The sequence below is a fragment of the Colobus angolensis genome, unplaced genomic scaffold (assembly GCF_000951035.1).
Source record: "Colobus angolensis palliatus isolate OR3802 unplaced genomic scaffold, Cang.pa_1.0 Scaffold260, whole genome shotgun sequence".
NCBI lineage: Eukaryota > Metazoa > Chordata > Mammalia > Primates > Cercopithecidae > Colobus > Colobus angolensis.
Genome location: NW_012115822.1, coordinates 68,837 through 91,460, shown reverse-complemented (window position 1 = coordinate 91,460; position 22,624 = coordinate 68,837). Strand labels below are relative to the sequence as shown.

General features: G+C 57.7%; 2 protein-coding genes across 3 annotated transcripts; one reads left to right on the top strand and one right to left on the bottom strand.

The window, feature by feature from the left end:
* Positions 1 to 6: 6 nt before the first annotated feature.
* On the top strand, positions 7 to 17,280 carry LZTR1 (leucine-zipper-like transcription regulator 1). 2 transcript variants are annotated; one of them, XM_011947306.1, is made up of 21 exons: positions 7 to 798; positions 1,257 to 1,319; positions 4,057 to 4,113; positions 5,765 to 5,844; positions 6,271 to 6,379; positions 7,050 to 7,133; positions 7,881 to 7,938; positions 8,575 to 8,714; positions 9,794 to 9,995; positions 10,387 to 10,542; positions 10,970 to 11,080; positions 11,827 to 11,919; positions 12,089 to 12,184; positions 12,269 to 12,434; positions 12,723 to 12,892; positions 13,038 to 13,194; positions 13,915 to 14,041; positions 14,132 to 14,281; positions 14,892 to 14,997; positions 15,082 to 15,162; positions 15,429 to 17,280. In XM_011947306.1, exons 1-21 carry the CDS (start codon positions 599 to 601, stop codon positions 15,543 to 15,545), a joined length of 2,523 nt encoding a protein of 840 aa, XP_011802696.1. In that variant the 5' UTR covers positions 7 to 598; the 3' UTR covers positions 15,546 to 17,280. The 2 variants fall into 2 exon arrangements, with proteins under 2 accessions (XP_011802696.1, XP_011802697.1); XM_011947307.1 differs by lacking the exon at positions 4,057 to 4,113.
* Positions 17,281 to 17,976: 696 nt separating this feature from the next.
* THAP7 (THAP domain containing 7) lies at positions 17,977 to 20,298 on the bottom strand. Its single transcript, XM_011947305.1, has 5 exons — positions 20,272 to 20,298; positions 20,019 to 20,098; positions 19,446 to 19,601; positions 18,840 to 18,980; positions 17,977 to 18,628 (listed from the first exon to the last, which is right to left on the bottom strand). Exons 2-5 carry the CDS (start codon positions 20,096 to 20,098, stop codon positions 18,076 to 18,078), a joined length of 930 nt encoding a protein of 309 aa, XP_011802695.1. The 5' UTR covers positions 20,272 to 20,298; the 3' UTR covers positions 17,977 to 18,075.
* Positions 20,299 to 22,624: the final 2,326 nt, after the last annotated feature.

Below are 22,624 nucleotides of genomic sequence, written 5' to 3'. Positions count from 1 at the left end.
TGCTAAGTAGAAATGAGAATCTAGAGGCTCATCGCCCGGCTGCCTCTCAGTCAGTAAGAACGCCAAGGAGAGAGGGGAGATGCAGGGAGTCAGGGCTGGGGGCGCTAGCAGGAAAGGGAGCGTTGAGCGCCTGCAGAGGTCGCTGCGAGCCCGGAACCCTCCTTGTGGAGTCCTGGCAGCAGCAGACGATCCAGGCCGGAGCCACGCGCAGACACAGGGCATGCCGGGAACTGCGAGCCAGCCGCGGGTCTTCGGGCTGCGTGGGCCTGGGAGGCGCCGGGAAGAGCAGTCGCGACGGGGTTAGGGACGAGACACCGCATTCACTGGAAGGGACAACCCGGCGCCAGTACATAGCCTGAAACGCTCCCCAGAGAGTCCCACGCTTGCTGCGCTGTCCCCAACTGGGTCCAGCGCTCGCCCGCAGTGTCTTGGCGAACACTAGGCTTGTCGGGAAGAGCGGAAGGGCGCAAGCGCGGCGCTGGTCGGAAGTGCCGACCTGTCAGCGCAGGGCTCGCCGGGAAATGTGGTTCCTCCAGGCGGCCCCGGGCGGTGGCCGCAAGTTCTGCGGACAGCGCGGCCGATCCGGCGTGGACCCGGGATGGCTGGACCGGGCAGCACCGGGGGCCAGATTGGGCCCGGGGCCCTGGCAGGCGGCGCGCGGTCCAAGGTAGCCCCGAGCGTGGACTTCGATCACAGCTGCTCGGACAGTGTCGAGTACCTGACACTCAACTTCGGGCCCTTCGAAACAGTGCATCGCTGGCGGCGCCTCCCGCCCTGCGACGAGTTCGTGGGTGCCCGGTACGGTGGGCTTCATGGGGTCCTGAGGACAGGAAGGGCGATCTGCGAGAGTCCCAGGGCGGGGTCCAGGGGCGAGGCCGATGCGTGGTGTCCTGGGGTAGGATCTGGTAATGAGGTGGATGGTGCTGTACAGGACGCTGTTCAGGGCAGGGGAGAGAGGATTCCGAGGGAGTCCCAGAGTCCGATGACCTGGGACAGAATACTAGAACTAAGTTGTGTTTGTGGATATTGGGCTGGGGTCCCAGGTGCTCTGACGTGGGGTGAGGAGTCCAGAAAGTCCTGGAGCCGTGTCAGGGGTCCTCACTTGCAGGGTGATTGGTGTTATCTTAGAAGATGATCGATCTTAGCAGTTGAGAGGTGATATCTAACTTCTGTGGCAGCTCTCCTGCTTAGTCCCATTCCTTGGGTGCCCCCCAGGAGGGTCCTGTCCTTACCGCCCTCCACTCCTTTCTTTCCAGGCGCAGCAAGCACACAGTGGTGGCCTATAAAGATGCCATTTATGTATTTGGTGGAGACAATGGGTGAGTGAGTCTGAGCATCAGTGTTTGGACCAGGTAGGGAGAAGTACTGTTGTCAGGGACTGGGCCTGTCCAGCTCCATTACTGTCCTTTCAGATGTTAGCTAGTGCCTCTAGGCTTCAGTTTCCCCATCTGTGAGATTCCTTGCGCTCACCTCCCTGGTCGTGGTGAGGATTAAATGAGATCCTGCACTCATGGTCCTCAGCACAGCTTCCAGTGGGTGGCACGTGCTCAGTATGTGGAAATGTCCCTCTTCTGAGTAGACGCAGCCTTGAAAGAAACACAACCACCCTTGCGGCCAGCCCTGCCAGGCACTTTTCTTTCCCTGGGCCTCATCCGGTATGGAGGACACAGTTTTATTTATTTCATGCATTTTTCACTTTTTGTGATGGTTTTCCCACATTGCTGCAAATATTCAGGCAACAACGTGATGTTTTGTTGGTGGGCACACCTCCTTTCACATAAACTATCTCCAGTTAAGTTGTGGCTGGTTTCCTTATGCAGAGGGTGGAGTATTTGCACATGACCAGTTGTCCTATTCCTGCCTCTCAGCCCCAGGACCTGGCATGAAGCCCTGGAAGAGCTGGCCTCTTACTGGCTCTGCAGCCTTGGTCCTGCAGGCCTCCCTGGGGGGCTGGCTTGAGGATGGTGGGGTAGTCTGAACCCCACCAGGATCCACAGACTGGGCAAAAGAGCCTCCTTGGGCATGGTCCCCTGGCTTCAAGCCTGCCTTCCTCTCACTGTCTTTCCCCAGGAGTAGCCAGTGGGGCCTATTTACATATGCAAGTCAGAGTGTGTTCCTCCTTGGCTCATCCTCCTGTGATGCCTCCCTGCCTCTCTGAGTAAAAGCCCAAGTCTTCATGAGAGTCTGCTGCTCCTCTGCCCTCAGTCTCTCACTGCACTGGGGCTGCACCGGCTGCCTTGCTATGTTTGGATTGTACCAAGTGCCCCCTTGCTCAGGCCCTTGCACTGCCCATTCTCTCCTCCTACCTTCCTGCCCCTCTTCTGATGCTTCTTGTGACTGAGGCCTTCCTTGGTCATCTGGACCAACTGGAGACCATTACTTCCCCTCCATCCCTCTTACCATCTTCATTTGTTCCTGAGGCACACAGATGTTGGTTATTATCCATCTGTTCAGTCAAGGCAGGGCCTGTGCTCCTTTTACCATTGTAAAAGAAAACTCAATAAGTGTTTGTCAGATGAAGGAATGAAATAAAGAAGAGATGCCTACCCACAGGCATTTACTGGAGCCTTAATGAGAACCCTCCAAACCAGAAAAGGCTTTGGTGTCCAGTGCAAGGCAGCAGGTGGGAAATGGGGGACCTTCATCCTCAAGAGTGTCCCTAACAGGTAGTTTGTGTGACAACTGTGTAGCAATAAGCAGAAACATTTTTGCTGCAGTGTGACAAAGAAATAGGATACAAATTTGTCTCACTCTAGTCTTAACTTTATAAAGACTGAGTACAAAGAAAGATGGCCTCCTGCAGCACGTGGGGCAAGTGAGGGAGGGAGGGGCGATATCACAGTCACCACCAGCTTCTAGGCTCCTGGCTTCCTGGCTGCATGGCCTCAGACACAGCCTTTGAACCACTAGGCTTTGTCACCATCTGTGAAATGGATGTGAGATGCACATCCATTTCACAGATGCACCCGCTGGTGCAGACTAAGACGGTGCAGGGGGCACCCAGCACAGGCTGGGCGTGAGGGGTGCTGGGCTCCTGTCAGTTTGCCCTTCTTCCCAAGGGCTGGGTAGTAATATGCCAGCTGGTTGTATTAGGTGGTGCAATGACCAGTGAATTTGTTTTCTATCTAATTGTATCTTTAACATGATTATTACATTGGCTTTTGCAATAAAGAAATGGCAAGGGCCAGGTGTGGTAGCTCACACCTGTAATCCCAGCACTTTGGGAGGCTGAGGTAGGAAGATCGCTTGAGGCCAGGCATTCAAGACGAGCCTAGGCAGGAAAGCAAGACTTTGTTTCAATTTTTTTTTTTTTTGAGATGGAGTCTTGCTCTGTCGCCCAGGCTGGAGTGCAGTGGCACCATCTTGGCTCACTGCAAGCTCCGCCTCCTGGGTTCAAGTGAGTCTGCCACAGCCTCCCGAGTAGCTGGGATTACAGGTGCCCGCCACCACGCCAGGCTAATTTTTTGTATTTTTAGTAGAGATGGGGTTTCACCATGTTGGCCAGGTTGGTCTCAAACTCCTGACCTCAAGTGATCCGCCCGCCTCAGCCTCCCAAAGTGCTGGGATTACAGGCACGAGCCACTGAGCCCAGCGCATTGACTCTATTTTTTTTTTAAAGCAGTGGCAGGAAGATCAGAGAGAAGCAAAGGCCTCCCCTGAAGCATGGGCAAGTGCATGCATTGTGGGGTACAGCCTCAGCAGAAGGGGATTGGGACGTGTGAATAGGGGTTCTGGAGGCTAGGGTGAGGTGTGAGGGTGACTCTGGACTTTGGGCCATTTCGTGCCTGCTGGTTGGGCTCCTGGTGGCCACATTCATGCTTTGGTCCTGACCCCAGGTAGGCTGGTGGCTGCCTGTGTGGCAGCCCTGGTGCCCATGTCAGTTGGTGAGCCTCCTTTGTGGTCACCACTCTTGGGTATCAGCTGGTTGCCTGGCTGTGTTAGTCACCCAGCCCAAAACAGCCCCCTCCTCTACCCTGGTTACATGTAGTACCCACCTCTGGGGGTCCTGCAGAGCAGACCTGGCTAATGCCACCCTCTCTTCCGACTGCCTTTCAGGAAGACCATGCTCAATGACCTCTTGCGGTTCGATGTGAAAGACTGCTCCTGGTGCAGGTGGGTGGCCCCGTGCTCCAGGGCTCTGCCTTTCCTCCTAGAACACAGGGGCACAGTTCTGGGTCCCAGTTGCTAGCAGAGTCTCTCTCATCATGGGAAACTAGAAAGAAGCTTCCAGGAGGAGACAACCATGGCCCCAGGGATGCCACACCCAGAGCCACCCTGTCAGGGCTGAGGAGATGAAGTAGCTGCCCAGCACCCGCAGCTGCCAAGCTGGGCACACAGGGCGGCTCCCTTCTGGGTGCCCACCTCTACCCTGAGGCTGCTGCTAGTGTGGATACAGAAGTTGCTATGTCATTTCTCTCACACGTGATTTTGTAAGATAGCTAGTAGTTAAACATTAATTTTAAAAATCATTCTGAAGGCTTTGCAATTATTTGTCAAAAATTGCTTAACTATAAAACTCAGAAAAAGAGCAGCCCCAGGTCAGCAGTGTAAATGGATTTTGAATTCAGTACATAAAATGTAAAGGCAGGACACAGGGGCCCATGCCTGTAATCCCAATGCTTTGAGAAGCTGAGGAGGGAAGCTCCCTTGAGGCTAGGAGTTCAAGACCAGCTGGGCAACAAAGTGAGACCCCATCTAGAAAGATAGACATATGATAGATAGATAGAAAGAAAGACAGAAAGAGAGGTGACAGATAGACAGACAGATAGATAGATAGATAGATAATAGGTAGATAGCTAGATGATAAGTAGATTAGATAGATGACATAGATAGTGGATAGTTGATAGATGACAGATCAACAGACAGATGACAGATGACAGGTAGATGATTAGATAGATAGATGGATGATGGGTAGATGACAGATGATAGATGACAGGGAGATAGATGATGGATAGATTATATAGATAGATTAGATGATAGATGATAGATAGGTAGGTAGATAGATGATGGTTAGATAGATAGGTATTAAATGAAATTGATGGACCCCATGCTGTAAGACGCTGCACTGCTGCTGAGAGCAGGAGTATGGATGGTCCTGAAGTAGCATGAGGACCTGGTCACATTCTGTGAGTTGAATAAGCAATTTACAAAATATCTACCACTTGATTCCATTTAAAAAAATTCCATGGAAGCCTAAGTATGCATAGGAGAGGGGTGTAGGGAAGACCTCAAGGTGTTGCCAGAGGTTTTCTGGTAATGGGAATTTGCACGAGCTTTAGTGCCTATTTTGTTTTTTCCTTATTGGTGAGTTTTTTTTTTTTTAAGTTTCTATGATGAGACAGGTGTCACCTTCAAAATACAAAAATGAAAGGTAGCCGGGCGTGGTGGCTCACGCCTGTAATCCCAGCACTTCGGGAGGCCGAGGCGGGCGGATCACCTGAGGTCAGAAGTTCAAGACCAGCCTGGCCAGCATGGTGAAACTCTGTCTCTACAGAAATACAAAAAATTAGCCGGGCATGATGGTGGGTGCCTGTCATCCCAGCTGTTCAGGATGCTGAGGCGGGACAATTGCTTGAACCCGGGAGGTGGAGATCGAGCCGAGATGGCGCCACTGTACTCCAGCCTGGGTGACAGAGCGAGACTCTATCTCAAAAAAAAAAAAAAAAAAAAAAGAAAGGCAGTACAGGGATGCAGGGCCACCCTGTGAGGGTGTGGACTTCATGGGTGATGCCCGCTGACTCTCACCACCCCTGTGCCACCCCAGGGCCTTTACCACTGGGACCCCGCCGGCCCCCCGTTACCACCACTCGGCCGTCGTCTATGGGAGCAGCATGTTTGTCTTTGGTAAGCAGCCTCCTGCCTCCCAGGGGCTGTGTCGCCCCCGAGGCCCACAGACACCCTGCCCTTCTGCAGGCCTGGGGCGTTTGTGCTCATGCTGTATACAGCAGGGGCTCTCTGTTCACCCTCGGCTTTGTCTGCCAGTCCTCTGAATTCTGCGCTGGATCTGGGACCCCTTGCCCTAACAGCCCTGAACTCACAGGGTTGGGTGTCTTTCGGTGTTGCTGGGCTGTGGCTGGGAACAGTGTCCTGCTCATCTCTGTGTCCCCAGAGCCCAGCACAGAGGCAGGCGGGCAGTAGGTCCTTCTAGGGCTTGTGGCGGGAGTCCTAGCTTATGCGTTTTCAGTGGGGCCAGATTCTGGTCCACCTTCCAGGGTTTGAAATCTTCAAGACTGCCTTTGGGTTTGACAGTTTCTCACTCTCTTTACTCAGGGGGTTACACTGGGGACATTTATTCCAATTCTAACTTGAAGAATAAAAATGACCTCTTTGAATACAAGTTTGCAACTGGCCAGTGGACGGAGTGGAAAATTGAAGGACGGTGAGAAACTTTGCAGAAACATTTGGGATAGGCTGGGTCCTGGGTGGCATTGGATCTGGAATTTGTGCCCTGTTGCCTCCCAGATGAGGACCCTGAGGGCACGCAGTAGCAGGGAGCTTAGGGTTGGTGGAATATCCCCCGGTGCAGCTGTGCATGGCCTGCTACCAGCCTTTAGATTCCCTCCTTTCAGAAGAGACCCAAATGGGCCGGGCGTGGTGGCGCAAGCCTGTAGTCCTAGCACTCTGGGAAGCTGAGGTGGGAAGATCACTTGAGCCCAGGAGTTCAAGGCTGCAGTGAACCATGCATGCCTCACTGCACTCCAGCCTGGAAGATGCAGCAAGACCTTGTCACAAAAAAATTTTTAAAAAGACACAATATACTGCTGATGGCGCTTCTGGGATCCTGCTTTTTGAGCACCCCCTTTGATATTTTGGTGGCACCTAGGAGAAGGTTCTGTGCCTCTGTGGCTGTCTGAATTCCTCTTCAAGCCTCCAGTCGGCCTCTGAGGCTGTTGCTTATTCCTAGTGCCTTGTGGAGGCCCTGAAGCCCCAGTGTCGGGCGGATGTGGCCATGCAGCCTGGCTGTGGCCCCTGCACTGACCATATGGGACTGCGAGGCTCAGGTCTGTGCTGGGCGGCCTCACTCCCTCCCCTCTTCCCTCACACTCCAGGTTGCCAGTCGCTAGGTCAGCCCACGGGGCCACGGTGTACAGTGACAAGCTGTGGATCTTTGCTGGCTATGACGGCAATGCCAGGTGGGTGGTGGTCCGGCCTTTGCACCCCACCTCCGACTGCACTGAGACCCAGAGCAGGCCATCCTGGCATTTGAGGGCTTAGGCTGGGAGAGCTCTGCCTAGTAGATTCTGAGTGTCACTGTCTAGGGGTTTCTTGGGAGGGGGACAGGGAAAGAGGAGGATAGGCAGATGGAGGTGAGAACCACTGGGTGGAGCCCCATGGCTACCTCAGTTGCTCGGATGAGGATCCTCAGCCAGGAGTCGCCCTGCAGGGCTGAGTCGGTGGGCGGATGGGCGGTGCCCAGGCTTAGGCCCAGCCCTGGTTCTTGCCCAGGCCAAAGGCCTTTTCCTCCTTATTTTAGAAAGTTGGCTTTGCTCTCTTTTTCTGATTACAAAAGTAGCATGTGCTGGTTTCCCAAAACTTCAGCATCATAGAAACTCGTAACAATGCAGTGATGGTGGTGGTGTCTGTGATATCTGTGTCCTCTCCCCACCCAGGAGGGACACTGCATGAGGAGCTGGCCTGCCACACTGCCCCAATGTCATGCATGAGAGTACTTGTTCTGTCTGGGCCGGGCAGGGGGCCCAGCACAGCAGGGATTTGAGGCAGTGCCTGCCACCCCACACAGAAGTTCCCGCCTCATGGCCACACAAGTCTCCTACCCTGTGTGGGGATGGGGGTCCTCCCTTCAGCCATCCCTTCCAGCCAGGACTGGCCCACCCTGACAGCCAGACCCAAGGGGTCCTCACTGGTCTGTCCTAATACAGGTTGAATGACATGTGGACAATTGGCCTCCAGGACCGAGAGCTCACCTGCTGGGAGGAGGTGAGGGGCACCGGGAGCCAGGGTGCAGGTGGAGGGAGGTGGGAGGCAGGCAGAGCCAGGCTGGGGAGTCGAGGCTGCTTTCTTCCCCTTGCAAAGCCCTGCCTCGACCTGAGCCATGCTCTCCTCCCTGGCGACCTGCGGGCCTTCATGACCAGTTCCTCACTGTGGCTGCACAGTGGTTCGAGCCTTGGTGTTTTGGATGGGAAGAGCGCCACGTGTGTGAGGGATGTGGTTTTGCTTTAATCTACCCTTTATTTCAATGCAGTGAGGGCAGTCTGCTATCTAGTGTTCTGCTCCCTGGAGCTCCCCCTGGGATTGCTTTCCCCTTTAGAAACATGGAATTTATTTATTTATTAATTAAAAAAAATTTTTTTTCTCAGTCTTCTGGGCATGAAAAACATATGGGTTTAGCCGCTGCTGATTTAACCCTGACGATTTTAGCCCTAGCTGTTCACAACTGGGCCCCCTGAAGTGGAGGAGACAGGGCTATGTGCTGCTCGAAGACAAATAAATCTGTGAACCCTCATCTGGGGAAGTTTCAAGAATAAAAGCAGTCCCATCTCAGCAGTCTTGAGCGTGGTGAAATGTGAGTGGGCCCTGTGAGGCCAGGGCTGAGCTGTTCTCTCCCCCATGCAGGTGGCCCAGAGTGGTGAGATCCCCCCGTCTTGCTGCAACTTCCCCGTGGCCGTGTGCCGGGACAAGATGTTTGTGTTCTCTGGGCAAAGCGGAGCCAAGATAACCAACAACCTCTTCCAGTTTGAATTCAAGGACAAGACGTGAGTACTCTGGCCAGTGGGGTGGAGGGAAGATAGTCAGTGCCCCCGAATCCTTGAATGTGAAGGATGCCCCCTGCACCTGGTGGCCATGGTAACTGTCCTTCTGAGCTCTGCAAACAGCAGGAGGTTCCAGCCTAGAGCAGGGATGTGCAGGTCCCCAAGATATGGCTACAGTTTAGCAAGATAGGGCCTGGCGAGGAGGCCCCTGACTAGGCCTCCCCCTGACTATGAAGGACATCCCCTTCCCCGTGAATGGCTTGGTCAGTGCCACCAGTAACAAACATGGCCTGCATAGATCTCAAATGATGGCAGAAGACCAGAGGGGCCTGCAGGTCCCCAGAGGTCTGGCCCATGCTGCCCCTGGCTGCTGGCCAGCCCTTGACCCTGCAATGAGGCTGCAGGAGAGGGCACAAGGAGTGTGAGCTGCAGGTACAGAGGGTTTGGGAAGGGACTTGGGAGCTTCCCTGGAGGCCACGGGTGCGTGGGAGGAAGGGCAGGGTGCCCCAGGACGAGGGAACCTGTCGAGGGCCCGGGGCTTAGCAAGGAGCCAGATGGAATAGCCCTGCCAGGCCAGGATCTGTTCTGAAGTCTTCAACTAACTTAGCAAAAGAGAGGACTCGCTGGGAGGTACTGGGAAGCCTGGGAGGTGGAAGGTGCTGGAGCAGCATCAGGATGTGGGGTGCAGGCAGCTCCCAGGATGGGGACTCAGCTGTGGGGATGGTCTGACTGGGCAGCATGAAGATGTGCAATGGTCTCTGCACAACTTCACTTCCCAGAGGGCAGGACTGCCTGGCGGGTCAGATGCCACCCTCCTGCCCATCACCGCTGCCTGCTCCATGGGGAGACAGGGGAGCTCCGGCAGGACCCCGCAGTGGGCCACATGGAACCAGGCAGGGCTGGTGCCAGTGCTGGATGGGGTGAGGGGTGCTCAGCGCAGGTGTCTAGGCCTCCCTCTGGACCCTGGGCTAGTCACCGCAGGGGCTGCAGGGGGACCTCCCAGTGAGGGCCTGCTGTGGGGAGGCCCCGAGGGTGAGCAGGAGCCCCTGTCCCAGCATTGGTTCACTGTCGTGTACCCCCAGGTGGACACGCATCCCAACTGAACACCTGCTCCGGGGTTCCCCACCACCCCCACAGCGGCGCTACGGGCATACCATGGTGGCCTTTGACCGCCACCTCTATGTGTTTGGGGGTGCGGCCGATAACACGCTGCCTAATGAGCTGCACTGCTATGACGTGGACTTCCAGACCTGGGAGGTCGTCCAGCCCAGCTCCGACAGCGAGGTGAGGGTGCTCAGGGGTGTCCTGCCCTGCCAGCTGGACACCAGTGGCTCCTACCCTGCTCCCACCTTCTCCCCAGCTCCTCACAGCTTTGGGGCCCCTTGGGGTTCCAGACAGCTACCAGGAGCAAGGCCAGGACACGTGAGCCTCAGCCCTGGACACCTGCCCCGGCCTCCAGCCCCAGCTTCACCCCACAGCCTGCAGGTGGTTAACGCTTCACACCCCATCATGGCTACAGGGGGCTGCCGTGCTGCAGACCTTTCCTGGGAAGCCCAGAGCCATGCAGCTCTTCCTTCTTTCCGAACCCGCTCTCAAGGCCAGGATGGTGGGGGTCTCTGGGCACCTACCTGGCCCTTGCCAACTGATCTCATGCCCATGTGTCTCTCCTCTTCAGGTCGGTGGGGCTGAAGTGCCCGAGCGAGCCTGTGCTTCCGAGGAGGTGCCCACCCTGCCCTTTGAGGAGCGAGGTGGCTTCAAGAAGTCCCGAGATGTGTTCGGCCTGGACTTTGGCACCACCTCAGCCAAGCAGCCCGCCCAGCCCGCCTCGGAGGTACAGGCTGGGACCCTCATTAAGACTCTATCACCTCCTGAAGCAGGTCCTGTGATCAAGCCCTCTCACACATGGGGAGACTGAGGCCCAGAGAAATACTTGCTTGGGGTCACACTCCAAAGGAGATGCAGGGCCAGGAGCCCTCACCCTGCTGGCCAGGCTGCAGCTTTCTGGGATGGGTGCCACACACTGGCTGAGTGCCCCACCCACTCTGAGGGTCCCCATGGCCCATCATGCCCCACTCGACTACATGGGTATTCAGGTCCCACCTGTGTCTGTGGTTGCACCCAGGGGCCCTCCTCCCTTGGGGTCCCTGCCCCCTGGCCCTTCATGGCCATGAGGTGCCGCGTCCTTGCCCTTACCTGGCTGCACCAGCCCCACTGTGGAGGCTCTGCCCCCCATTCCACCCTGCCTTCTTGTCCCCCAGCTGCCCAGCGGGAGGCTCTTCCACGCGGCTGCTGTCATCTCGGACGCCATGTACATCTTCGGGGGCACGGTGGACAACAACATCCGCAGCGGGGAGATGTACAGGTTCCAGGTGTGGGGCCTGTGGGCCTGTAGGAACGGCTGGGCGGACGGATCCCCCGTGATGGGAAACTGAGGCCAAGTCGGGGGGGCGGGGCTTATCCAGGCCATTGCCAGGACCACACCTGGCGGGATGGAATCCTTGGGAGTAGCCCTGTGGGCTGAGGTGGCACTAAAGTGGGCAGCCTCCATGCAGTGGGGCAGGTGGATGGCACGGGGGCTCATAGCAGAGTCAGTGGAGGGAGCCGGGCCAAGCTAGGCTCAGCACCAGAGCCTCACAGGCATCACAGCCTGGCCCAGGGCAGGGCCAGGGCTGACAGTGGCTTGCGCTGACAGCCCCTTCCCAGGCCTGGAGGAACAGGTGGTCAGGGCAGGGACTCACAGCCACAGTGAAGTCAGGGCCGGCTTCCTAGAGGAGATTGGGGTGGTGCTGGTGGGGGCCAGTGTGAGGACTCAAGTCCAGGCAGAGTGGAGACAGCAGAGCTCTGCTGAGGCCTGGGCCCCAGCTGAAGGCAAGAGGCAGGGGAGCCCTTTCCTGCTGTGGAACTGGCCGTGGACAGTTGCAGGTGCCGAGGCTGGAGCCAGGCTGTATTTTCAGGGTGGGGTGGCGGCGGCTTTTTCTCCTCAGCCAGGCCCACCTGCCTTCTGGGCCCTGAGGGTCAGCATGGGTCAGGTGGGGACCTCAGGGTCAGCCTGCGCAGCCACACTGGGGCCACTCTGCTGTCCTCAACATCTAGCCTCACTGGGCCCCTCTTGCAGTTCTCCTGTTATCCTAAGTGCACGCTGCATGAGGACTATGGGCGGCTGTGGGAGAGCCGCCAGTTCTGCGACGTGGAGTTCGTGCTAGGTGAGGTGAGTGCCTGTCCTTGCACCCTGTTCTGCCTGCTGTGCCTGGGTAGTGGGAACTTCGCCCCTCAGAAAAACAGCTGCTGGCCTGGTGGTGCTGACCCTGGCCGGCTGGGTCTCTGTTCTCTGGGGCGAGGGTCCCATGCCCTCTGCCAGTGCATTATTCTTTGTACAGAAGGAGGAGTGCGTGCAGGGCCATGTAGCCATTGTCACAGCGCGGAGCCGCTGGCTTCGCAGGAAGATCACGCAGGCACGGGAGCGGCTGGCCCAGGTGAGGTGCCTAACTGCCCCGCCCGGACCAGGCAGCCATGCCTGTTGTCCACTGGGGTGCCCTTGAGCTCCCTTCTCCCCACAGAAGCTGGAGCAGGAGGCCGCCTCAGTTCCCAGGGAGGCCCCCGGCGTGGCTGCTGGTGGGACCCGGCCACCCCTGCTGCATGTGGCCATCCGGGAGGCCGAGGCCCGGCCCTTCGAGGTGCTCATGCAGTTCCTTTACACCGACAAGATCAAATACCCACGGAAAGGTCCGCCTGGGTGGGGGTGGAACAGGATTGGTGTGGGCTGGGGTGCGGGCAGCAGAGCCAAAAGGTGGGTGCTGCCAGCCTTGCCTTACTGATGGGCCCCCTGAGGCTCAGAGGCTGCAGGTCACCCTCATTACCCATGATCATTGCCGCTGGACACCATCTGAGTCCCCCGAGGCCTTGCTCCTACCTAGTGGCCCCAACCCACACTCTTCCATGCGGGGAGCCCTGTGCCCTGTGCCCCGCCCTCGCCTCTCCGGCTCCCTGAGACTCCGGGGCTCTGGGGCGCAGGCCACGTGGAGGATGTGCTGCTCATCATGGATGTGTACAAATTGGCACTGAGCTTCCAGTTGTGTCGCCTGGAGCAGCTGTGCCGCCAGTACATCGAGGCCTCCGTGGACCTGCAGAACGTGCTGGTCGTGTGCGAGAGTGCCGCCCGGCTGCAGCTGAGCCAACTCAAGGTGTGGGGTGGGGTCAGCGCGATCGGGGTCAGGTGGGGTGTGCTCAGGCTTCGGCCCCCTCCTTGCCTACCACTGTGAGCCCCTCGCCCAGCCTGGGACCCTGGCTTGACCCTGCCTGCCTGCCTGCCTGTGCCTGTCTGCCCAGGAGCACTGCCTGAACTTCGTGGTGAAGGAGTCCCACTTCAACCAGGTGATCATGATGAAGGAGTTTGAGCGGCTCTCCTCGCCGCTGATCGTGGAGATTGTGCGGCGGAAGCAGCAGCCACCCCCTCGCACTCCCTCGGACCAGCCAGTGGACATTGGTAGGGAGCCCCGTTCCCCTTCCCTCGGGGCTGGGAGGGATGGTGTTCATCTGTGGCAGGAGACTTGGGAGCCATGGAGAGCACCTGCCAGGCCCTCGGGGTGGGGGTGGGTGCCATGGGACCCCAGAGTGCTCTCCTGGGTACAGTGCAGAAACAGATGGAGGCAGAAGCCCCCAACCCATGGGGCTTGCCACAGTGGGCTGTATCCTGGTGAGCTGGGATTTCCTGAGCCAATTTCTGGGGTGGACATGGGCACCTCTTTTGGGCTGGGATGTCAGGTCTGATGGCCCAGAGTCACAGTGATCAGTTGCTGGACTTCTCTTTGCTTGTAATGTCACAGGCCCTTTCATTCCCCCAGCTCTCCTTGGGGGTCGTGCTGACCCCAGTTGCTGGCTCTTGCTGACATCTGCCGGCACCAGAGGCCATGCAGTGGGCCTGGAGGGTGCTTGATCATGAGGGCAGCGAAGGGGGCACAGCAAGCTGGGTGGAAGATGAGACACTGGGTGGTGGGCTGTGTGTTCAGCATAGTGCTCGAGTCGGTCAGGGCGCTGAGGGAGGACAGAATGTGGCTGATGGTGCCTCAGGGCCAGAGTGAAACCTTCTGCCTGGGTGAAGTTTTGTTCAGAGTGGCAACATGGGCAGATGTGCGGGAAGGTAGTGCCGTGGGCCCCAAGGCCAGAATCCCAGGCTGTACCTGCTCAGGGTCCCTTCCACCCCCAGGCACATCTCTGATCCAGGACATGAAGGCATACCTGGAGGGGGCGGGCGCAGAGTTCTGTGACATCACGCTGCTGCTGGATGGGCACCCACGGCCAGCCCACAAGGCTATCCTGGCCGCCCGCTCCAGGTGGGTGGGGGCTGGACGGGAGGGGAGGGTGGGCCTGGATGGTGTCTTCGTTGTGCTGACAGCCGGGTGCCTGCCGCTCATTGTCTACAGCTACTTTGAAGCCATGTTCCGGTCCTTCATGCCCGAGGACGGGCAGGTGAACATCTCCATCGGGGAGATGGTGCCCAGCAGGCAGGCCTTTGAGTCCATGCTGCGCTACATCTACTACGGCGAGGTCAACATGCCGCCCGAGGACTCGCTGCATCCTCACTCCCCAAGGAACTCCCAGGTCCCCACCAAGGGGTCCTAGCACCCACCTCGGGTGGCTTTGAGGCCTGCTCTCCTGCCCCAGCTAGGCGATCTAGGCCCAGCGCCTCCCTCCAGAGGATTTGCTGGTGCCTGGAGCTGGGCCAGGTGCTCTCCGAAGCAGTTGGCAGCTGGCAGGGAGGGGTTTGCAGCCAGGAGGAACCAGTGGGTTCCTGACCCTCACAACTGCCCAGAGGATGGGGTGGGTCATTGCTTTGTGACAGTTGAGCACAAACATGGAACTACTACTCTTATGTCACTTCAGTAGGGGTCTGAACATGGAGGCTCACGATGCCTGTTAGGCTTGCAAGGCCATGGAATAGCGCTGCAGATGTGCAGACGGTATTTTTCTGGGGAGGGGATTCATGGTATTTGGATCCTCAGTGGGGCCTTTGACCCACTAAGTAGTTCAGAATCCATTTAGAGAGCATGCTGGTGTGTGGGCTGGATTGGAGTTTGGCCCCTCCCTGGTGGGCTTGGGGCTCCAGCTCGCCCCTCCCTGTCCTTCCCTGGGAGGATGTGGGCGGACCAGGTTCCTTTGGTCAGCTCCTTAACCAGGCCCCAGCTACTTGTTTGCGGCCCCCTACTACTACGGCTTCTACAACAACCGGCTGCAGGCATACTGCAAGCAGAACCTGGAGATGAACGTGACGGTGCAGAACGTGCTGCAGGTAGCCCCCCAGCCCTGTGCCCATGGCTGCAGCTCCCACTGAGTGGGTGAAAGGGGCAGTGCCTCAAGGTCCCTGCCATTACAGATCCTGGAGGCAGCTGACAAAACGCAGGCGCTGGACATGAAGCGGCACTGCCTGCACATCATCGTGCACCAGTTCACCAAGGTCAAGGCTCTGGCCTCCCCTTCAGGACTTGCTTCCCCTCAGCAGTGGCCACGCCCAGGCAGGGAGGGGTGCCCAGGCTCTGTGGTCTCCTGCAGTGGTGGGTCCTGGGGGGGAGCGAAGCAGAGCAGCCCACCACTGGCTGCACCTTGGTCCATCCTTGGGACCACTCTGAGCCCCGAGTAGGGTGGGCCCCAGAGGGCTCCACTGCCCACCATGGCCCTTATATGGATCTAGTCCCATCTCCTTCCGGCCTGCTTGCCTTGCAGGTCTCCAAGCTGCCCACGCTGCGGTCACTGAGCCAACAGCTGCTGCTGGACATCATAGACTCCCTGGCCTCCCACATCTCAGACAAGCAGTGCGCAGAGCTGGGTGCTGACATCTGAGGCCCTATAGCGCCTGCCCATTGTGAAGAATTGCCGTGCCTGCCTGCCCTGCCCACTGAGAAGACTACTGGCTATGCGTCTGCCTATGGCAGAGTGGGTGCACCTGCCAGGCCAAGGGTCAGGGTGCCCAGAGCCTCCAAAGAGAGCTGAGGGGATGTGGGGCCCCAATCTCCTCAATTCACTGAAGACACAGGTCCCACAGAGAGCAGATGATGAAGCAGACCCCCCTCCCCTGTCATCACCCTCTCCTGATGTGGTGTGGATGTGAGGCCACGGCTCAGTGACGGGCTCACCACCCAGAAGTGGGGAGAGACCTTGGGCCTCCCACCCAGTGCTTGGCCTGGCTCCTATGGCCTGGGTGTGTTGTGGACCCAGGCACTGTGGCCTGTCACCAAGGCTCCTCCAACATGTAGGAGGAGGCTTAGCAGACTTGCGCTGCACCATGTAATCTGCCTGGGCTGCTCCTGTCCCGCCCACCCTCACTGAGATCCATGTAAGGAGCTCCTTTTCCCACCTAGAACTTGTGAGTGTGGACTCATGATATGTGGGTCTCACCTGACTTGAGATGAATTTTAGAGTGACAGACCCTGAGGTCAGCTCCCAGGTCGGTCGTGCTGGGCCAGGCCTGGTTTTCACAGGGGCTGAAGGATCCCAGTCCACCTGTGTGCATGTCAGGGCTCAGGCGGGAAGAAGCCAGCCAAGTCCTGCGTGTCCCTTGCTGAGTATTTTGTCACAGACAAGCCTCCATTAAAGCCACAGCAGTGCTACCTACCACACACACCTTGCTGGCCCAGCCACCACTGCTGGCCTCAGCCCCTTGGCCCTCCTGCAGCTGAGGACTGGCTCTGGAGCCCATGGCTTAGCAGATCCCCAGATGTAGGTCAATCGGTCTTACCTGTCTCTATCCACGCTGTCAACTCCTGCCCCCACCTGGGGTCACCTGGTCACAATGGGGAGAAGGGCTATGAAGGCCTCCAGGCTGGCCCCTCCCAGGGGAATCCTGGAGGCCTGGGGTGGGCTCCTGCCCCTTCTGCCCTGCCTTGCCCCTGCACTGTGCTCTTGGCTCCTGTGGAAGGCAGGCTGCCCTCTTGCCCTAGTGAGGCCTCCATGTGAATCCACTCTGATGCTGGGGAACCAGTGCTCCCTTATTGGGGAGAGGATTCCAAGACCCCTTTTTTGTTGTGGCTGCCATGAAGCCACAGCTCACCTTGGGGAAGTGACCTGCTCTCCTCTGGCTGTATGCAGGTGGATGGGGGGCCTTGAGTGGCAAGTTGCTTACCTAACAGGAACAGATCCATAGGCAGCCTGCAGGCTAGGAAGTGGCCTGGTGCAAGATGAGCTGGGAACAAGGGAGGAGAGAGTGGGAGCTACGGCAGAGGCTGAGCCAGGAGGCCCATGCGGTGAGGACACAGCAGGCCCAGGACCATGGCTGGGGGTATATGTCAGAACCTGGAAGTTGAGTGCAGGCTGAGGCAGCCAGCCATGTGGGCCAGGTGCATTCATTCAGAGTGGGGCCACAGAGCCACCTACCCAGTTTCCACATGTGGCTCCTGCCACACCCACAGGGCAGCCTCCTCCAAATCCCTCTCCGGGACAGGTCAGCCCAGAAGCCTCCTTGAACTAGTCTGCAAACCCTGCTCTATGCTGACCCTTGTTGCTGAACCCTGAACTGTCTCTTCTTGACTTACATGAATAAATGAAATTACATGCCAAGGGCCCTAAAAAGCAAATTTTACGAAATTGTGTGGCAGTTTCTGGGACTAGAATGAATTCAGTTGTGCTCCTTGGCGGGGAGAGGCCATGCTTGCAGTGAATCACCCCACACACAGAGCTGCTGGAGAATTACAGCTGCAGCAAGGCCTTCCAGGTTCCTGGGAGTTGAAGGAAAAGGATGCTGAGGCCAGGACCTGACTGCTAGTCTCCAAGTTCTAGCCACCTCTTCCTAGATTTCCAGGGACTAGCTTGTTGGGGCTTCACTACCTGCTGACATGCCCCAGGAGGCTGATGACTGTCATCATCATCCCTGTTTTTCAAATAAAGATGGTAGTGAAGGGGGATGGGGAGAGGGTTGCCCTGCTTATCCACCAGGCTGATGGGGCCTGTGGACAGAAGCCCGTCATGCCCCTGCTTGAGAACCGAATCTGGACTGAGTTTCACAAGTGTTCTCAAAGGGGCTGGCTGGTTTAGGTCAGGGCTGTTTCAGATCCTATGGAAAGGGCACCTGCAGCTTCAGAGAACCCTGTGGGGCATGGAGCTGCACTAGCAGGGCTATCTGCCACCAGTAGCTCTGAAGGGTGACAGCCAGGCTCTCTGTTCTCCTTGGCGAAGAGCTTGGACTGAGCCCTCTGGAAGCTGCAGCCACTGTCTGGGGCAGCAAGTTTAGTACTCAGAAGGGCTCCAGCCCCCAGCTGAGCCAGACAGCAGGCCCTCTGTCTAGAATCCGCTTTATTATGGCACCTGGTGGGATCTGAGGGAGGGAGAGGCAGCAGCCTTGCTGGGCATCCCCTCAGTCAGTCTAGCGGCACCTCCCTTAGGCCATGCTGCTACTCAGCTGCATGGCAAAGTCCTGCACATGCTCCTTCAGAGTCTGGCGGGCATCCGCCTGTGCCCTCTTCTCCCGTGCCCGCTCCTGCTGCAGCTTGGTTAGTCTCAGCCGCAGCCGCTGCTCCCGCCGCTTGCAGGCCTGCAGCTGGCGCTGGGCCTTGTCAAGGGCATCAAGGGCTGCCTCAGCTCGCCGCTTCCAGAGTAAGGCGCTGCCAACCTGGTAGCTGTGTTCATTCTGGATGTAGGCTCCAGCGGGTGGAGGCAGGCGCAGCATATAGGCTGAGGGGGAGACTGGCCGTGGCTCGAGAGGGGAGGGCTGCCGCTCTGGCGAAGGCTGGGCACTGCAGCCTGCTTCATCTGCCTGGGCACCCAGGGGGCCCAGTAGGTCTGAAAAGGGGCTGCTAAGGCCAGGCTCCAGCCTCCCTGCTGGGGAGGCCGGCAAAGTGGCAGGTGCTGAGGCCTCTTCCACAGGAAAGCAGGTGACATCAGCAGGTGGAGGTGGAGAAAATGGAGTTGTGGGCCCTCGGCCTTCGGAGCAGCTAGTAAGGGGGAAGAGAGAGACTGATGGGCTAGGCTGAGGGCTTGCCAGACCCCACTCCACCAGTCCACCTGATCCCCTTAACGCCCAAACCCGATCCACAGATTCTGTGGAGCAAGAACCCTGTCCAGTTAGACTGCTGGCAGACCCCCTAGGGCCCAGTCTCTCAGCCTAGGGGTGGGAGTGGGGCATCCCCCACCCATATCACATACCGCTTCCTGCATCGTCTGAGCCGGCTGACTTCAGGGGGGCCAGGTGGATAACTGTGTCCTTTGGTTTTGGCTGTCCGGCGCAATTTGGAGAAAGACTCAAATATGGTAGGGACTGCCCCCTCCTTTAGCCTGTGATACCCGCTGTGGGGAAAAGCAACCCAGATGAGCTGGAGAGCAAGTGCTGCCTCCCCAGGCCAACCTGCCCCCAGCACCAGCGCAGTGGGAGGCTGGAAGGCATTGCGCAAACAATAGGTCTGGGGAATGCCAAGTTAGAGCTACACCAATCGCTTCCCTGCAGGACCCCTCAAAGTCGAGGTGCGTGAAAACCTGCACAAGCAGAGCTGGGCTGACCAGCCAAAAATAATTTTATGATTTGTGGACTTGCTGGCAAGACTGGGGCTCTGAAAAATACTCTCTGGAAAGGCTCACGTTTTTCCCCGTGTCATGGCACAGTGATCCTGGGGGTGGGTCTCACTGTACAGAACCGGGAAGAGGAAACAGCCCCCTCGGATGCAGGCTGCTCAAGAGACTTCCACGACCTGCAGCTGTCCCAATCCGCCTGAGGCCCCACGCCCTACCCCAACGCTGGCCGGCAGGGAGGCTCACCTGATTCCCACCAGCTCAAAGCAGTTCTCCTCAAAGTGTTTGGAGCAGAAGTAGATGTACTCGGATGCCGGGTCCCACAGGCCCTGGCCGCTGGGGTCCAGCCGCTGGCAGTTGGCCAGCCACAAGCCTCGCCTCGGGTTGTCCTTCTTGGGAAGTCTGTGGAGCCACAAACCCGTGAGCACCAGGCTGTCCATAGCGCTGGGCTCATGCTGCCCAAGCTCCCCAGGGGGAAAACGCAGACCCAACACGCGCCGCCACAAGACCGCCCTGCGACCCCGCCAGGTAAGCACCACCGCCCCGGCACAGACGAGGCAATGGGAGCCTCGAGAAGAAAAGCAGTTTCCTCAGCGTCGTCTGGCAGGTAACAGAGTGGGGCAGGTCCAAGCCGGCTAGACTTCCCGTCCTCCCCGTCCCGACTGCATTTGGTCCTGCCAGGACCGTCCCGCTTCGCCTCCCACCCACAGGTTCAAGCCTCCTCAGGATCAGAGAAAGGCGCGAAGCCTCTACGCAGTTGCGGCCCGAGGCGAGCAACGACTAGCGCATGCGCACGAGAACCCGCGCACGCGCGCTGACCTGTGGAAGGAGATGCCGCGGTTGCGCGTCTCGCGCGTGTCCCGTGTGCAGCAGCCGGCAGCGGAGCAGTGACGCGGCATCTGGGGAAGAGGCGGGAGTTAAGTCGCAAGCGGCTGTCCGGGCATCCAGAGGAGCCTCGCGCTTCCAGCCGCCGCTCCTCCCCAAGGGGCTCTGGCCCGACGGGTGCCCCCCGGCCCGTTGTTGCCCCAACCCCGTCCCAGCCGGTTTCTTGACTTCTGTCAGCGGCACTCGCGGTCTGCCCATTGCTGCGCCGCCGAAGTCTCGCGAGGGGTAGCGCGCGCCGGAAGTTGGTACCACAGAGACTGGAGAGCTGGAGGTGCTCCGCCCGCGGGGCGGGGCGGGGCGGGGCGAGGTCCTAGCGAGCTGGGTTCGGAAGGGGCGCGAGTGTTCGAGTCTCTGTTGCTCCCGCGTCGTCCCAGCTGCCTGGACTACCAGTGTTGTCGCCCATGTGGGCTTGTCTTTCGTCGGTTCAGGCCTCACTCTTCTCCCTAAACACCCCAGCACGATGGAGCGGCCCCAGTGTACGGGTCGGCCCCGGAGCGGAAAGCCGCGGGGGCGGCAGTTCGCTTCCGGAAGACCTCTGACTGACGAAAGAAAACGGGGCCCGGGACGCTTGCACAAAAGAACCCGACAAAAACCAGAGCCCACAATCACTCTCGTACCGGGGAGGTGGACTTGAGGGAGGGCAGGGTATGCCCCTGAGTACACTGGGGACGTGTGCTGGGCGGGAAGTTCCATTGTAGCCAGCTTCGGCAGGGGCGTGACGGAGTGGAGGAAAAGCTGAGGATGCCGGTATGACAGGCAGCGTCGGGAACTGCGCCTGCGAAGGCCGTGGACGCATGACCCGGCGGGCTGCTTAGCTTGAGTCCTCATCTCCCATAAGACTCAGTGAAAATAGCCGCTCCATTCAAGGGCTTCAGAAGGTTTAAATGCAAAATAGGCCGGGCGCGGTGGCTCAACGCCTGTAATCCCAGCACTTTGGGAGGCCAAGGCGGGCGGATCACAAGATCAGGAAATGGAGACCATCCTGCCAACATGGTGAAACCCCGAATCTACTAAAAAAAAAAAAAAATTTGGGTGTGGTGGTGTGCGCCTGTAGTCCCAGCTAGTCGGGAGGCTGCGGCAGGAGAATCGCTTGAACCCGGGAGGCAGAGGCTGCAGCGAGCGGAGATCATGCCACTGCACTCCAGCCTGGGCGACAGAGTAAGACTCCCGCTCAAAAAGAAAAGTAAAGCATTTTGTCCTAATTCCCTCAGTGTTTTGAAGCCAGCATTAGGGAAGTAATGCAATTACTAAACATACTGACATGCTTAATTTCTTCAAGAAAACAAACTGGCCGGGCGCGGTGGCTCACGCCTGTAATCCCAGCCCTTTGGGAGCCGAGGCGGGTGGATCACGAGGTCAGGAGATCCAGACCATCCTGGCTAACACAGTGAAACCCCGTCTCTACTAAAAATACAAAAATTATCAGGGCGTGGTGACGGACACCACTCCGTTGAGACTCCCTTTCAAAAAAAAAAATGAAACAAATCGATGTTTTTTCCCGCAGAAATGCACTTGAGGAGGAATCTCTCAAAGTACAACACAGGAGAAAGACAATATCGTAATACAGAAATTTTATTTATTTATTTTTTGAGACGGAGTCTCGCTCTGTCACCCAGGCTGGAGTGCAGTGGGGCGATCTTGGCTCACTGCAAGCTCTGCCTCCTGGATTCACGCCTTCTCCTGCTTCAGCCCAGCTAATTTGCAATACAGAAATTTTCATAGGTAATTAGCTCTTCTAACGTTATGGTGGGGAATACAGAGGGATGGTTGCCTGCCGCACCCTCCCCTCACTATTCTTCGCCTTTTTCAGCCTCAGCTTCCATGGAATCCATGCCCACCTCTTCATAATCCTTTTCCAGAACTGCCAGATCCTCGCGGGCCTCGGAGAATTCCCCCTCTACCATGCCTTCCCCCACCTACCAGTGCACTAAGGCGCACTTGGCCGAACTTATGATCCAGGCAGGCCCAGGCCTCCGCGATGGCCATGGTGTTGCTCAGCATGCACACCACCCACTGCACCTTGGCCAGGTCTCCCACAAGGACTACCGTGGGGGGCTGGTAGTTAATGCCCACCTGTCAGAGATGGGCAGCATAGAATGAAGTTTATATTGGCCTCAGAAATGGTAGCTCATTAAAAATTAGAGCTGTGGACCAGTTTCAACACTGTTTTTTAAGAATTTTTGGCATTATCTGTTATCTATTGGCAATATCCTTTGATGACTTCCTTTTTTTTTCTTCTTCCCCCCTTTTTTTTTTTTTTTTTTTTTCTTTTTTTTTCTTCTTCCCCCCTTTTTTTTTTTTTTTTTTTTTTTTTTTTGTTGCTGTTGTTGTTAAGACAGGGTCTAGCACTGTGGCCCAGGCTGGAGTGCAGTGGTGCAATTGCGGCTCACTGCAACCTCTGTCTCCCAGGTTCAAGCGATTCTCCTACCTCAGCGACCTGAGTAGCTGGGATTACAGCCATGTAAGATGGAGTTCGGAAGACGGAGATTTCAGTGAGCTGAGATTTTGCCACTGCACTCCAGCCTGGGCTACAGAGTGAG

Bases quoted from the DNA above. Each gene is read 5' to 3' on its own strand.
- LZTR1 (XM_011947306.1), top strand. From the start codon at position 599: ATGGCTGGACCGGGCAGCACCGGGGGCCAGATTGGGCCCGGGGCCCTG. The intron at 7,134-7,880 runs GTGGGTGGTGGT...GTCCTAATACAG, and splicing joins GGCTATGACGGCAATGCCAG to GTTGAATGACATGTGGACAA. The intron at 10,543-10,969 runs GTACAGGCTGGG...CTTGTCCCCCAG, and splicing joins CCGCCCAGCCCGCCTCGGAG to CTGCCCAGCGGGAGGCTCTT.
- THAP7 (XM_011947305.1), bottom strand. From the start codon at position 20,098: ATGCCGCGTCACTGCTCCGCTGCCGGCTGCTGCACACGGGACACGCGC. The intron at 19,602-20,018 runs GTCAGCGCGCGT...GTGGCTCCACAG, and splicing joins CGCGGCATCTCCTTCCACAG to ACTTCCCAAGAAGGACAACC. The intron at 18,629-18,839 runs GTATGTGATATG...CCCCCTTACTAG, and splicing joins CTCAGACGATGCAGGAAGCG to CTGCTCCGAAGGCCGAGGGC.